Source organism: Fukomys damarensis, unplaced genomic scaffold (genome assembly GCF_012274545.1).
Source record: "Fukomys damarensis isolate Sample0158 unplaced genomic scaffold, DMR_v1.0_HiC HiC_scaffold_20, whole genome shotgun sequence".
Classification (NCBI taxonomy): Eukaryota; Metazoa; Chordata; class Mammalia; order Rodentia; family Bathyergidae; genus Fukomys; species Fukomys damarensis.
The window spans coordinates 17,266,686-17,283,763 of record NW_022900932.1 but is presented as its reverse complement, the minus strand read 5'-3'; the positions used below and the strand labels follow the sequence as shown (position 1 = coordinate 17,283,763).

Sequence of the window (17,078 nt, the reverse complement as noted above, 5' to 3'; positions counted from 1 at the left end):
TGGTTATCTGGGAAATTATTTCTGTTTTGAATTTTTCTAGAGCCTGATTGATCTGTTTTGTTACTTCCTGTGCTTTGAGTTCAGGGTGTCCTGGTGGTTCACTATCGGCCTTTTCATCCTCATTTGCCCTACTGTTTGCCATTGGTGAACTGGAAGTCTGTCCTTGTGTCTTGCTTAAGTGTTTTCTCATTTTAATTTTTGTTGTCGGACTGTCCTTGGTTTAATCTCTGGATTATCACCCAAATTTTCCTGATATAGTTGCACCCTAGCTCCTGTGTCTCTAACGACCCACAGACATTCTCATCTTCATAACATCAGAGAAAACAGCTCATCAAATCAATGGCAATGCTTTACCCCAACTGATACAATCAGCAACACATTAAGATCAAGCACAACTTTGACACTGACCACCGGTGGTAGTCACTAGTCTATCACCCTTAAATCATTTGAATTAAATTGAAATTGAAATCCAGAACATGTCTGCAGTGAACAAACTTTTCAATATAGTATATTTACCATTTAATGGCTCAGACAGAGCGAGGATGCAAGACCCCTGATCTCAGTTAGCTGATGGCTGAACCCCATGACGCTTACTGACCTCGGGCTGCAAGGCCCAGATTGAGTTCCCCATCCTTCTGAATGGTTGAACTCTGCAATGTTCTATTATAGGTTCCCCATGCCCTTTCTTTAAAGATGTTCAAAGTTGGGAACTCAGAAAAATACCCTTGATGACCACCTCTGTCTCTGCGCAGTGGGTCCAAAGACTTGCACAGTGAGGAGGTCTAAGAGTGGGGGGTGGTGGTGGGGATTATGGGGGTTCAGGGGCACGCTACCTTCCCGGCGCTTGAGCGATGGCTCTTGGGTCTGGAGCAGGCGTGGTTCTTCTTCCTGCGGTGGATCGGGGCCGGGCCTTCCTCCCGGCGCTTCAGCGATGGCTGTTGGGTCGGGAGCAGGCGTGGTTCTCGGTTCTATTATTTTTTATCGTTGTAGTTAAATCACCTTTTTTTCATTCATTATTACTCATTTCTATCTTTTTGTCTTATTGTTCTTGTTAGAGCTTTATCTTTTATTAGTTTTCTCCCTAAAGGTCCATTTTATTAAACTGTTGTCCTATATTATTTACCTTTTGTTTGTTTGGTGCTGGGGAGCTCTTGATGGAAACCAAGGGCTGCACATGCTAGGCAAGCACTAAGCCATTTTACTTTTATTTTATTTTGAAATAGTCTTGCTAGGTTGCCTAGGCTCACGTCAGACTTTCAATTCTTCTGGCTTAGCTTCCTGAGTAGATGGGATTATAGGCATGAGTTACCACACCTGGCTAATGCTTCAGTCTTTATGTTTAGTCTTTTTTGTTTTTAAATATATATATTTAAGGGCTGGAGATTTAGCTTAGTGGTTCTGGCACCTGCCTCACAAGTGCAAGGATCCGAGTTCAATCCCTGGTAGCCCCCACATATATACACACACACAATAATATATATATATATTGGGCTCATTGTTTTGTTCTAAGCCCTACTACAAGTTAGGCTATAGATAATTTCTTCCACCTTAAATATTTCTTAATTTTGATTGCAAATTCTTCTTGAACCATGTGTGTTATTTAGAGGTGGATTTTAAAGTTTTCACATCTTTTTTACTGTCTCTTTTTAATATTTCTAAATTGATTGTATTGTGCCCAAAAGGCATGGTTGGTATATATCAGTTCTTGGAAATTCTTTTGTGATGTAGTAAGTGATTGGTTTTTCTGAGTATGCTACGTGTGCTTGAAAAGAAAAAAATATGTATCATTTGTTTGGATATACACTTTTATTTATGTGAATCAGACTTCGTAGTCTATTTTGACTGTTTGAATTGCCAGTTTGGGATTGAGGTAGTATCTCCTATGCTGCTTGTAGATTTACTGGTTTTCTTCCTAATTGTTGCTGTTAGCTTTATATGTTTCAAAGTAATGTGTAAGCTGGTTGTAAGTTTGTGATTGTCCTGGGTTCTAAATTCTGTTGATTTGTTTATTACATTTATTTATTTATTTATTTATTTTTGAGACAGGGTCTCACTATGTAGTTGAGACTGACCTGGAACTCACTGTGTAGCCCAGGCTGGTCTCGAACTCACAGCAGTCCTCCTGCCTCAGCTCCTGAGTGCTCGGATTACAGGCGTGCGCCACCATACCTGGCTGTTACCCTTTTTTTAGAATGATTGTTGATTGATGTTAGCCTCCTGTTGGCTTGTATGTCTACATCCAATCTCTCTTTTTTAATCCACATACTGATTATTGTCTGTTTATTTCATAAGTAACAGTATCCTCAAATTGTGTCTATTGTTTCTTCCATTTCATTTTGTGTTTAAGTATGCTAACCCCTGTAGCTCATTCATTACGTTCTTCTGTATAACACTGTCAGCGTTTTTCAGCCCAAGAGCCTTCAAATGATAATGGTGAGATGTTCAGTTATTATCTCACCAACAGAAATGCATGCGAAGATACAATAAGTTTGATAATATTTAAAGATTTTTAAACAAATTTAAAATTATTTTCAACATACATTTGAAAACTGCTCGTATCTGTGAGAAACATTGGCTTGTATAGTCTGTTTCTGCCTTGAGATGGAGGTGGGCCTGGGCATTGGTGAGCTTACAGTTCTTGATTGAAACTTGGAATCTCTTCCCCTTCACTGAAGCCAGATTTGGAAAGAGGGTGAGGAAGGAGGGAGAGAGGAGAGGACACCAGTCATTCAGGCTTTTAAGGGTTCAGAGGTTGTGACTCATCCTCTGTCTTTAGATGAGCTGCTCATCAAGACTGGAGGAGCACGTAGCTCAGGAACTCTCCCTTCCTCACTTCTTCTTTATATGACTCTTGACTTGTGCAGTCAAAGGGCTGCCTAAAAGACCTTAGCAAGCGTGCGTATGCGTGTTTGGTTGTCCTTAATGAGCTCTGATTGTTATAACTCACTGTGGTCTTAGTGAGGCATAAATGATAAGTGATAATCGTGTTTATTTCAGGTATGTTGCTGTATTTTAAATTTTCATTTTGAGAATATACGTGTAGTATCCTGTGCTATCGCTGTTAGGCCTTGACAAGAGTGAGAAGGTGACTTTGCCCTGAGTTGTACTTTGAGAGTTGGCACAGAGACAGGAAGACTTCCTGGATGGACATCTTTCAGTGTCAGGGCAGCATGTTCAGAATTATCACGCAAGGTACAGATGGATCAGTTGGAGCTGTGAATTTGCTGCTTGAGCTAGATTAAGAATGTCATTGTGCTCTGTGTTCCTGACTCCCTCCTAAAAACTAACCGTGCTTCTGGCCTTCACTCAGATTTCTGAACAACTGGTGCTTAACCTTTGACCTTTCTCAAAATGGCAACTCCAGGAGCAAAACATCTTAGCTGTACCTGTGATGCCACAGAATGAGCCTATTTCTGATGTTTTGAGTTAAAATTTGTGCCAAATGGTTAGTGTATAAAAGGTCCCTTTATTTTCATTCATCTTACTTGTATTATTTTTTTTTTTGTACTGGGGGTCAAACTTGGGACCTTGCACTTGCAAGGCAGGTGGCCACTAAGCTAAATCCCCAGCCCCTGTATTAATTTTTTTATCATGTATATAAACACAAAAGGACCTGAGCAGTGGGAATGAATTGATTATAGAGGCTGTGCTTCCAATTTGAAGGATACTAGAATGGTAGAACTGCCCTTTGCTGATGCCTGAAATCTCACTGGAGCGCATTCTTTGGATTAACAATTTAAATCTTAAACATTCGTTGAAGGGGAAATTTTTTGGCCTTGGCATTCACTTTCACTTACCAAGCCTTTAGCTGATGGCAGGCTCTTATGTGAGGAAAGCAGGGAAAGTACAAGAGCCTGCCTCCTCCCTCACCCTCTGTCTTCTCATTCAGGCCTGGACTTTAATATATTCAAATGAGGCGATGTATGTAGTCACAAAGAAAAAGTTAAAAGATGTTTGCCATGCAATTAAAATTATGAAATGTAATCGTTGAAATATATACTACCACTTTTATGATTGTTGGTATTTCTTCACTTTTTATTTTTTATTTTTTGGTACGGGGAATTGAACTCAGGCCCTTGCACTTGCAAGGCAGGCAGTGGAACCACTGAGCCAAATCCCCATCTTTTTTCATTTTTAAATACAATGTGCTTTTCCAGCTTGAAGGTAATCTGGGCCTTTCTTAATCTCTAATAGTGGTAGAATGTTTGCCTGTCACAAAAGGGACCTGGATAACAGTGTCAGTCCTGCAGCAGATGCGGGAGAAAAAAAGAAAGAGCTGGGGATAGCATAGGCCTGCAATCCCAGCATTCAGCAGGCTGAGGCAGGAGGATTATAGGCCAGCCTGGGCTACATGGTGAGTTCAAGGCCAGCCTGAAGTACATACTGAGACCCTATCTCAAAAAAACAAACAAAACAAAACAAAACAAAACAAAAAAAACCGGAGAGGGAGAAGGGGAGGGGGAGGGGGAGGGAGAGGTGCTTTGGGAAAATAACTCAAAGAGATGCTGTGGGGAGATCATCTAAGTAATGCCTCACATGTCACATAAAAATGACCATTCCTGCTTTCATGACCTTGATTTCACTGAACATACTTCTAAGCACAGTACTAATTTATACTTGTGTGTTTTTTATATCTATCTCCTTCTACTGAGATAGGGACTTTTTTGTTACTGGTTTTTGCTTTTTGAGACAGGATCTCACTATGTAGCCCAGGCTAGCCTTGAACTTGTGATCTTTCTGCCTCAGCCTCCCCAGTGTTGGGATTATAAGTGAGTGTTACCCCACTGGCTCTGTTGTCTTTCCAATCTTTCTATTTCTAGGAATTATAACATGAAGTAGGTATTTAGTAAATTAGGTGAATAAATATAATGTATATGAAAGAATTGAATGAAAGGAATTTAAGATTAGTAACTCTTTCTGAGTGTAATCTAAAAGAATCTTTTAAGAAGAGAGACTTGTGGTAATCTTCTAGATCTATTTTCTAATCTAGATCTAGGTCTAGAATCTCTACATCTATTTTCCTTTTACTTTTCTTAAACAATTTAGGGCTGAGGATGCAGCTAGCTCAGTGGTGGAGCACTGGCCTAGCATGTATTGTGCCCTGGGTTTGATTCCTAGCACCACATAAGAAACAAAAAAATAAAAATAAAAATTCAGCTAAGTTCTTGATTAGTTATAGCTAAAATCACATGGAACTGAGAAAGTTGGCACTTTCTCTTACCCTGTCTCAAACTGTCTCAGGAGTAACTCTGGAGGGATGGATTAGTGAGCACATTTAGGGATCCCATGAGCCCCAAGCCATTTGTAGGTGTGTCCAGCCTTTTGGCTCGCCCATGCCTCACTGAGGAAAGGGAAATGGTTTTGAGCCACATAGAAAATATATAATGTGGTTACTGAATATTAATAACCAAATTCCTTTATTTTTTATATTTGTTAGATAACATTTTAAAAAGCCAGATGTGATGTCGGACACCTGAATGCCATCTCTGGGGAGGCTGAGTCAGGAGAATTGCTAAGTACAAAGCCAGTCTTGTAGTGAGACTTGTCTCAAAAAAAAAAAAAAAGTGAAAAAACATTAAAGGACGGCAAATGGCCTGTGGACTTGCAGGTTGGGCACATCTGAAAGCATAAGAATTTTCTGGTACTTTAGGTTAAAGACTTTGAAGTCAGAGAAAAGCGTTAACCTGTACAAATTGATGGATCACTAGTATCTAAATAAATATTTCTAGTACACAGTCAAGATACAAGATTATTTAGGAAACTGACTATGACCTTAGATATTCCCTACAATGTTTCTGAAATTCAGATTTCTATTTTAAAGTAGATCACCTTAAGAAGCCAGGCAGTTTGAATGTTTAAATAAAATCACATTTTTCACAGAGAAGATAGACTCCTTCCTGTTTTTGATTGCTGGTTAGTCATAGAGGGATGTATTTGGCTTTTATGAATGCCATTAAATTTTAATGTACAGATCAGATATCTTACTGTAGAAAAAGGAGTGGTGCAGTGTCCGTTTTGGCCCTCTCAATTTAACACCCAAGGGAACCATTAGTGGAAAATCAGATTGATTCCTGCAAACCTATTCTATTTCATCCGTTCTTTTCCCCCTTGTTCTTTGTCAGTTTCCTCTCTCCCTATACTGGCTATTCCAAGCATCTGTTTTTTGGTTTCGAACCCCATCTTTGTAATTTCTGGATTAGTTTTCAATGATTTTATTCTTCATGGTGGGTGCTATTTTCATGCTCTTTTGCCTACTTGGTGATTTTTGATTTGATGGCAGTTTTCTGTCACTGCTGTGACAAATCACAAACTTAGTGATTACAACAACACAGATTTATTACCTTTTAGTTCTGGAGGTCAGAAGTACAAAGTGGGCCATCAGGACTACAAGCTTTCTGGCGATTTGCAGGAAAAAAATGCATTTCTGTACCTTTTCCAGCTTCTAGAAGCTGCCTGCTTTCCTTGGGTTGTGGCCCCTTATCATTCCAATTTAGGTTTCTGTCATCTGTCTCCTTCTGCTTCCCTTGTCATAACATAGTGAAATAATAACTTCCTGTACTGATAACCATTGGACATTCTGTTCTGCAGTGATTGTCTTTGAAGAATGATTGCAACACACACATTTTCAAGTAAACAAAAACTGATAAATTTTTTTAACGAGAGAAAATTTTAAAGAATGTATAGAATGACAGACTCCAAATGATCCTAGATACTGGGTATAAGGTCTGAGATACACTAGGTAATGATAAGCCAACATATCAAATGATTTATTGGTAAATATAAACAAATGTTAACTTACTTCATATGATAATGGAGTATGTTTTACCTACAACCTTCTGAAAGTAGGTGTATGGTTTTCCACACCAAAAAGCAATTCTTGGGCTGGGGATTTAGCTCAGTGATTCCGCTGCCTGTCTTACAGGTACAATGACCTGTTTGATCCCCGGTACCAAAAAAAAAAAAAAAAAAAAAAAAAAAAAAAAATAAATTGTGTGTCTAACAATTCAATGTCAGACTCAGTCCCACAAGGCTGCCCTCACTTGAGACACCAATCACAAGTACTGAGTGCCCAGGGGACCTCATTTCTGACTGAGCTGATTACAAAGTTGGGAGTTTCCACAATTCTGCCTCCTTTTTGTAATTTGCTAGCAAATTGTCACAGAACTCAGGAAAACATTTTATTTACCATATAGAGGTATACTAAAGGATAAAAACCAGGAATAGCCACATTGAAGACATGTACAGGGCAACGTATGATATGGAAGGGAACTCACCCCAGCGCCGGGATGAGTTCACCAACCCAGAAGCTCAGGGTTTTTTTGTGGAGGTTTCACCACATAGACACAATTGATAAATTATTGGCCATCAGTGAGGCTAGAAGTTGCCGTCAGGGTGGGGGTGAGGCCCAAAGTTCCAACTTTCTAATCGTGCCTCGATCTTGAAGCTATCTTCTCCTCTACCCACTAATCAGTCACTCGGTAGCAGGGCCGGGGATTTAGCTCAGTGGTTCTGCTGCCTGCTTTGCAAGTGCAAGGTCCTGAGTTCAATCCCCCATACCAGGAAAACCAAACCAAAACAAAATTAGGCACTCAGTAGCAGACAGTCACTCTTACCATTCCAGAGATTCCAAGGGCTTCTGGAGCTCTGTGCCAGGAACCTGGTAAAGATCAATATATATATATTTTTATTGTGTCACATGTAATGAAACACCTAACAAAATTTAAAGGCTTAAATGAAAATTTGTAACTTTTCATACACAAAAACAACATAAACATGAAACAAAAACAATAGCATAAATGTCAGAAAATGATAAGAATCCTAAGAGCCTCCTGTTGTTTGGGAAGAAGTTAAAAACATTAACTGATTTACTTAGCCACAAAAACAACAGAAGTAGAATATACAACCTCTAAAATAGTAACGGGAAAAGAACAATAAGGAAAACAGAGAAGTGATCTGGGTGTGTGGCTCAGTAGTGCACACTTTCCAGTTTGCATGAGGTCTTGGGTTTGATCCCTAGCACCATAAAAAACAAAAAGTACAACAAAGAACCTCAATGTTGGGGGTCGGAAGGGCAGCGGGGGAGAGACCACATTTGGATACAGTGCATTTGAGCAGTACATCAGTAAGGAGAAGATAGGGCCAGGGATTTAGCTCACTGGTGCCACTGCCTGCCTTGCAAGCACGAGAATGTGAGTTTGATCCCTGGTACCAGTTTGTTTTTTGGCTTTTTGAGAAAGGGTCTTGCTATGTAGTCTAGTCTGGCCTTGAACTCATGGTGATCTTCCTGCCTCAGCTTCCCAAATGCTGGGATTACAGGTGTGCCACCATGCCTGAATGGGCCTCTTATATTTGGAGGTGTACATGTATTTGTAAATTTCCAAACAATTCATTGTCAGAGAAATCATAATGAAAATTATTTAGAACTGAGTAATAAAAATACTTGCCTCTCAAAACTCATGGGACCTGGAAGTACAAAAAAATCAAACTCATTAGTAAAAGAAAATACAAATTAAATTCATAGTAATTTATTATTTCACATGGAACAGATTGACAAATTTAAAAGTTCAACATTGAGGATCAATTGAGAGCACTACTGGTGGGAGTAGTAGGTTGATAGTCATTTTGGAAGAGTTTGGTATTCCCTGGTCAAGTTGAATGTAGATATTTCCTTTAACTTAATACTTCCAAAGAAAGGTATATAACCTAAACTCTGTGCATGTGTACTGGAGGCCAGTAAGAGACAATTCATAGGAATATTACTCATTCTTATTAATACCAGCAGCAAACACAGTAACCTAGAACAACTCTAATGTCCACAAAAAGTACAATGAGCAAATAAATTATGGGATATCCACACAGTGGAATGTGACACGGTAGCCATAATTACTAACATGACCGGAAGAATGACATCAGTGTCATAAGCCGGAAAAAAAGACCAGGCACAGAAACATGCATGGCATTATGATTCGACTCAAGTGAAGTACCCCGTACAGGGGAAACTAAACAATATGTCACTTAGGTGTATATACATGGGCAGGTGGTAAAAGTATAAAGAAAATCAAGTAAACAATTCGACATCATAGTACTGGTTACGTATGGAGAATAGGAAGGAGGATTTGTTTATGGTAGAGTTTCAGAAACTTGGTATTTTATTTCTGAAGCATAATCGTGCATAGATGAATGAATCAAAGTTCACAGAAGTTTTCTTTTGAATTAAAGTTCATACAATTCTTATGTGTATGGTCTACATAGTTTTAAATATCGAAAAATCCCAACTTCATGAAAGTGAAATGCAAAGTAAAATTAAATCAAGTAATAAGACAGCCAACAGAATGGGTGAAAAATTTGCAAATTTTCTATCTGATGAGGGTTTAATATTTAACCTATATAAATACACTTGTCAACAACAAGGTAGCTAAAAAGAAAAATGGGCAAAGGACTTGAATACCCATTTCTTAAAAAATATATATATATAAAATGAACAAGCACGTGAAAAGACATTCACTGTCATTGGTCATTAAGGAAATGTAAATGAAAGCCACACTAAGATAGGACTTCGTACTCATTAGGGTAGCTTTAATAACAAAGAACAAAACCAAACAAAATGTAGTAAGTGTGGTGAGGATGTGGAGAATTAGAAACTCTTACACTTCCGGTGGGAGTATCATTTGGCGAGGCCCTGGAAATAGTTTGGCAGTTTCTCAAAAAGTAAAACATAGGATTGCCATGTCAAGTAGCATTTCCCTCCTGGATAGGTACCCAAGAGAATTTAAAATGTGAAACTTGTCTGTGAATGTTTATAGCAGCATTAGAGGGGACAGGTAATAAGGGAAAAGAAAAAAATAGGAGAAAATGAAAAAATGGAAATGAAGTGTTTGTAAAGGTACAGGATCCCAGTAATGAATGTAATTGTACTGTATACCTAAAATGTACCAATAAACTCAATGAGGAAAAAAAAAATTTATACATCAATCCTCTTATATGACATAGGCAGATCCAGAGACTAAAAGCAGAATAAGAGGTTATCACGAGATGGAGGCAGGAGGGAATTGGGAGCAATTACTTAGTAAGTGCTGGGTGTTTTACTGAGATGACAAGTTTTGACAGTAGTCAGGGGTGGGGATTGCATAGTACAGTATTGTGAATACTGAATGCTACTGAATTGTACCTTTTTTTTTTTTTTTTGGTACTGGGGTTTGAACTTGGTTCCTTGCACTTGTGAGGCAGGAGCCAGAACCACTGAGCTAAATCCCCAGCCCCTGAGTTGTACCCTTGGAAATGGTGATGGCAGTCCTTGCATGTTATATGAATTTCACTTTGAATGAAAAAAAAGGGTGGATACCATTTTTGGTGTATCATTAGAGAAGATATGAAAGTTTGATTACACACTGAGTTGGTGAGATGGTAAGAACTGTGTTGGTACTCCCGTTCATTGTAATGGAAATGTAAATGAGTATAACTTCTACAGACTGCAACGGGGGAGCATTTATTAAAATTACAACTGTCCGCATCATCGACTCAGCAATTCCAGTTCTGGAATGCACCCTACATAGTCACAAACTCTGAACTACTGTGTAGCTGTGGAAAAGAATGAAACAGCTTTTTATGTACATGTAATAGCACATATCCAAGTGAAAGCAAGATGCAGAGTATGCATAGTATGATACTATTTGTGTAAAAAGAAAGGGGGAAATTATATATATGTATGTGTGTATGTGTATATATATATATATATATTTGTGTCTGTATGCCTAAAATATCTTATGAAGACATTGACGTAACACTGAAGGGAACTCAGTATTAGTTGCAAATGGGATTGGATTTGAGTGCCTTAAAGATTGTTCAGGGAAGGAAGCTTTCTACTGTCTGTGTACCTTTTTATGTTTTAAATGTACATATGTTTTCGTAATTTATGTGAATATTTATATCATATAATTTAAAATTAAGTTAAATTCTAATTTAAAAAAATCCCAGAGAACAAAGCACCCAGTCCCTTCAGACTTCAGAAAAGCTGTAGCAAATAGGTCTTGCCTTGCAGTAATTTTTGTTAGGTACTGCCTTCAGCCTGCAATGTTTGTGTTTTGGCTTTGTAAAGTGTGCTTTCTGAGAGGAGATAGGATAGTGCCTTTCATGCCTCTATATACAATACAGTTTCTATAGCCCAGTGTATCCCCCACCCCGGTGCCCATACTGGGGTTAGAACCCAAGGCCTTCTGTATTAACTTAAATCTCCAGCCCTTGCGATACTGGAGATTGAACTCAGGACCTTGTGCTTGTGAGGCAGATGCAGGGTCACTGAGTGTTTAAACCCCCTGGGCCTCCTTTGAATTTTTTGAGACAGTGTCTTGCTAAGTTGCCCAGGCTGGGCTCCAATTTGTCATCCTCCTGCCTCAGCCTCCTAGAGTGCTGGGATTATAGGTGTGTACCACCATGCCAGCTTCCAGTGCATTTTATGTACAGATATTCCTTGTTTAATGACCTGCTTGTTTAATGACAGGTTTGGATTTAACAACAAAGGCACAATGTTCAGACTCTTACTTTCTGCTTAGGCTTATGAACTGTCTTTTTTTTATTGTACAGTCTGTGCATCTTGTTTATTGAGCCTCTGTATCTTTTTTTGGTATAGTACCCCTTATTTATACAGTACTATAACTTTTGCTGATTGTACTGTACAGTACTGTAGTTTAATATTGTTATACATTGCAATGCTGCATGTAAGCATTATGCAAATAAAAGCAAAGTCATCAAGTTGGAGTTTCCTTTGACCATTTCTGTATTATTAATATTGTACATACTGTATATAATTCTTCATTTAGGGACCAATTCATTTAACAGTCTCATTGTAGGACTGCATCTCGGGCATTAAATGAGGAATGCCTGTAGTTGAAATTCCTGTTGACTTAATTCTTCTTAGCAATACTGGCTGGGCATTGTGGTGCTTTGATCCCAGCACTCTGGAGGCTGAGGCAGGACTGCCCAAGTTGGAGGCCAGGTTGGGCTACAGGGTGAGTTCAAGGCCCGCTTGAACTACATAGTGAGACTCTTATCTCAAAAAACCAAAAATAAAAAGGTCTTCAGTGATAACAAGGTATATATTAAATATGAGGTTAAAGGAGATGACTTAGTTTTCTCTCAGTTTTGTATAGATGAATAATTGAGTGAATGAGTACATTTTAGTACAGTAGGAGGGTCGAGGAGAACACTTGGTTTATGCTTTTTGGGTTTCTCTGTTAAATCCTTGGCTATTTGGTGGTCTGTTTTAAACTATAATAATATTAAACTATTAATAACTGGTTCAGCGATCCTTTAACAACATAGTTTTATATGGTCGTTTCCAAACGGTCCAATGGATTTGTTGAAAAAGGCCCTGAATGAGGAATCTGTGTATCACTTCATGCTTTTTTGTTTCTTCCCATTCATTTGGTTTGTCTGCTTATTGAATTTCACTGACAAAGTGCTTTGGCATTTTTACCCAGATGTTAAATTTGAAAATACTATCTTCACTAGCCAAAAAGAAAGAAAGAAAAACGAAACACTTACAGGCCTTGGCATTATTTCCATTTGCATAGGATAGGCCCCCAGGAGGCTCTGCCAGATTTTAACCTGTGCTCTCCCCACAGGGTTGAGAACGCTTGCACCAAGCTCGTGCAGGCAGCCCAGATGCTTCAGTCAGACCCCTACTCCGTGCCTGCTCGGGATTACCTGATCGATGGGTCCAGGGGCATCCTCTCCGGCACGTCAGACCTGCTCCTGACCTTCGATGAGGCTGAGGTAGGCCATCTGAGGCCCTCGCAGAGAGATTCCTCCAGATAGAAAGATATTCATGGGGGCCGGGGATTTAGCTCAGTGGGTCTGCCTCCTGCCCTGCAGGTGCAAGGTCCTGAGTTCGTTCTCTGGTACCAAAAAAAAAAAAAAAACCAAGCAAACAAATAAAGATAATAACGGAATATGGATGATTGAAAACATATATTTCTGTGCTTTCTGTGTCTTGTTCCCTCACTTGACTAAATACCCTGAAATATATTTTCAGGTTCGTAAAATTATTAGAGTTTGCAAAGGAATTCTGGAATATCTTACAGTGGCAGAGGTGGTGGAGACTATGGAAGATTTGGTCACTTATACAAAGAATCTTGGGCCAGGTGAGTCATATCCAATTTAGTATAATAAAATGTTCATGGATGTTGGATCAAGAGGAGAAGGTGCCCTTCACTTTTGTTGAAATAGGTGCTGATGCATTGGGCTTTCAGGTGTCTGGATAGAACGGACACCAGGCTTCTACTGAGGGCATGTCATCATCTCTGAAACCTCAGACTGTGTTCTTCAAATCCTAATCCTGTCACGTGAATTTTTTTGCATCCCCTCCCCATATCAGGAATTGAACTCAGGGCCTTGCACTTGCCAGGCAGGCTTGGCACCACTGAGCTAGATCCCTGGCCCCTGTCAAGTGAATTAAAGCAGACATTGCAAATGTTGCTGGGGAATATAGGAAATGCTTTTCTGTTACTGTAATGCTGAAGGCTACCCTGAATCCTGACCACTCTCCCCATTCTGCATCACAGAGTATTCCTTCACTGTCTGTAACTCTTATGACCTCTTCACTTGCTAATTACCCTGCTGACCATTATGGATTCATGCCTTAGCTCGAGGCTGCATCATATAATCAGACACAGGAGGGAAGAGCTGCTGTGTTTGTCTCATTCTGAAATGCTTGTTTAAGCATCTGAATATTATATATTCAAAATACCACAGATGCCAGCTTCTGCTGTTATAGATGTGTCAAATGACCTGGAGAGTCCTTAAAGTATGAATGAGACCGCTGGAGGATATACTGGGCATTTAACTTGATTTGAGGTTTATCACCATATAAAATTCTTTTGTTTTATGTGAAATGTTGACTTTTTACTTAACAGTATGAGCCTGTGGTGTAGTTGTTCTGTAAACTTCATAGCATTAAGGATTTTCCTGAGCCATTGCTGAAATGCACCTGGAAATAGCTTTCCTTGATAATTTCAGAGCTGTGCTCTTTAAGCTTTCTCATAGCCCTGGGGGTGGGGGGAAGTTGTTTCCCCAAATGGAATTTTATGTAGGATCCCAAGATATAAAACATAAAATGAAGCTGCTCTGGGTGAAGTAGGAACAGCCCCACCCGTTAGCAATCTCCTTTCAGTCTTAACAGTTGTCTCCAAGACAATTTAAGAAATCCTAGGAGCAATTTGAAAAATCAGAGCTTCACAAAATCATATAGCACCTTTGAATAATAACCAAAGTAAACAAAAAGTGTCAGGCCAATTCCAAAACACCAGATGCTTGCAAACACTGTCATCACTGTAATTATTTTTATAATATGTCTGTTGGTTTCTAACTATAAAAGTGGTATGTGCTTATTTTAGACAAACTGGAAAGTACAGAAAAATGTAAAGATGAAAACAAAACACGTCATTGTCATTCTTAGAGCTTTTCTCAGCCCCTGTATTCAGTACAAGGCCCACATGAGATTCTTACATAGCACAGCACAGTGGCCAGATATGGTATAAACGTACACCCAGTAACCTGGCAAAATATTTCCTCCTACTTGTGAATTAATTTTTGTACAAATGTGCATTTATTCATTTCAGATTTCAATGCTTATGAATGTAAGTACATCACATAGATTAGAATTATGCCATACTTAGGATTTTCATTTAATAAGTTACTTGCGTTCAAAAGAATAAAATTGCATACATGCAAGAGTTCAGTGATCACATCTGCTTTTTAAGTAACTGGGCAATCAGTTTGGACTTTCATAGTAATAATAATGGATTTAGGCTGAGAAAGCCAGATTCTGGCTTCACTGCTCACCCTGAACAATTTCTTCCCTGTGCCCAGGAATGACCAAGATGGCCAAGATGATTGACGAGAGACAGCAGGAGTTGACTCACCAGGAGCACCGAGTAATGCTGGTGAACTCCATGAACACGGTCAAAGAGTTGCTTCCAGTTCTCATTTCCGGTACTTCCTGTTTGTAGTTAAAATTTTTTTTTTCCTCCTACTGGGGATCGAACTTGGGATCTTGCACTTGCGAGGTAGGCGGTGGCACCACTGAGCTAAATTCCCGGCCCTATAGTTTATTTTATAGGGGAAAATGTGTTACTGTGTTCTAAACTCTGAGGTCCATTTTCCTTTGCTGCTTCAGTACATCTGATTGACTGGGTGTTCCGTGATGGCTGCAGCTGACTGGCTCAGAACCGGTCTCATCTTCCCTAGTGCTGTCCTCTGCCTACTCTTTGTTGAAATTCCTGTGCCCCGCCCCCATGCTCTGTAAAGCTCTGATGACATCTTTTCTGAGAGGTGGAAATGTCCTCTGGTTATGGGTAATGAAGTTTCAAACCTTGAATTACAGAAAAATAATTAGGAGCTGGAATGGCTATTACGGAGCACTGTATGATAAAGCTTCCTTTTCAGTGTGTGTTAGCACAGTTTTTCCTAAAAGATGTTCAACTATTCCTCAGTGTTATGTATGAATATATCAGTTCTGTGGTCACCAGTTGGGACCATTTTATCTTCCCCTTGGACAGAGCCCAGAAACATAATGACTGTTCTCTCAGAGAGTAAAAGTGATTTGCACTTACTCAGTGTTAGTATGCCCAGCACTGTATGGTTTACGTAATTATCTTGGTCAAGTTGTGGCTTAGTTTAACTCTTGAGAGGGCAGCTTTATTTTTAAAATCATGAGAGGCGTGTCACTGTTGCCCCAGTTATTTAATTTGGTGTTTCAAATAGTAGTTAAGAAAGACAGGAACCTAAGCGTTCCAGAAAGCATTTACATACACTAGATATTTGTAAATGGAACCTTACGTGACGTTTTTTTGCCTCTTTGTGTTGTGCTGGGCCTGAACCTAGGGCCTTGCATAATGGTAGGCAAGGACCCTACCGCTGAGCTATAGCCCCAGCCCTGGAAATAATTTTTGAGGCCAACTGTCCTATGTGGCAGAGGTTGCTCCGAAGATAGTTTCTTTCCAATCGGGGTAACTCAAACGGTTAATATTTGTTTATTACATTTTAATTATGACTGTTTACTTGTGAGGGTTAAAAAGTCTTTGCTACATATTGAGAGAGATCCTCCAGGATAACCTTGTTTCTCTGGAGTTTCCTGCTGGGGTTAGGGGCAGCAGAATACTGTTGATGCTCTGCATTCTGTCCCTTTAGGCTTCCAGTGGATGGAGCCAGGGTTAGGGCCCAGGATGACAGGAGGATAGTAGACACTGTGTGAATGTAGTTCACCAGCTCCCTATTCACATTGTAGCGCTGTTTCTTACTTAATGTGTACTTTGTAATGAAAGTTGCTGAAATTGGATCTTCATTGGTAGATTTGCAATGTTTGTTTTATATATTCTTTTAAGACCTTGTAACCCCCCAAATATATATTTACAGTGTGGAATATCTTGTGTGAATATTGATTAAGTTCCAAGTTTAGTTTCTGACCTTTTGTTCATTTTATAGCTATGAAGATTTTTGTAACAACTAAAAACTCTAAGAATCAAGGAATAGAAGAAGCTTTGAAAAATCGCAATTTTACTGTAGAAAAGATGAGTGCTGAAATTAACGAGATCATTCGTGTATTACAACTCACTTCTTGGGATGAAGATGCCTGGGCCAGCAAGGTAAGTGTTATTGGAGAGGAAATAAGCAAATCCCCAGTTCTTCCCTGCTGGGGAACTTTGATTGTCACCTGTACCACGTTTTATCTTGTACTTGTAGTATTAAGAGTATGCAGATATTGTGAGACTAACCTTTTGTTTCATGGGTTACTTGATGCTCCTGCAAATTTCCTTTGTCCAAGGTAGTACAAAGACACAGGCACACGGGGTGAAGCTTGAAGCCTTAGCCTTCAGGCTGGATTCTCATTGGTTGGGCTGGTGGAGGAATTCTGCTACATATCCTTCCGGCGGGGGTCGGGGGGGACCGACCCCTGCCTTTTCTGTGGGGGGTTATTGCCAGGTGAGTAGGAAGATATAGATATGCTTATATTTCTGAATTTTTTATGGGACATTTTTCTTTAATATACCTTTATCCAAAAAAAAAAAAAAAAAAAAAAAAAA

The 17,078-nt window shown here is 39.3% G+C and overlaps 1 protein-coding gene across 1 annotated transcript in view; it reads left to right on the top strand.

Annotated features, from left to right (window-relative positions):
• Vcl (vinculin) overlaps nt 1-17,078 on the top strand; it is a 107,111-nt gene that overhangs the window by 46,727 nt on the left and 43,306 nt on the right. The window contains exons 4-7 of the mRNA XM_033766330.1: nt 12,621-12,771; nt 13,031-13,139; nt 14,866-14,988; nt 16,480-16,640. Of these exons, the coding sequence (XP_033622221.1) occupies nt 12,621-12,771; nt 13,031-13,139; nt 14,866-14,988; nt 16,480-16,640 (544 nt within the window). The remainder of the gene's footprint in view (nt 1-12,620; nt 12,772-13,030; nt 13,140-14,865; nt 14,989-16,479; nt 16,641-17,078) is intronic.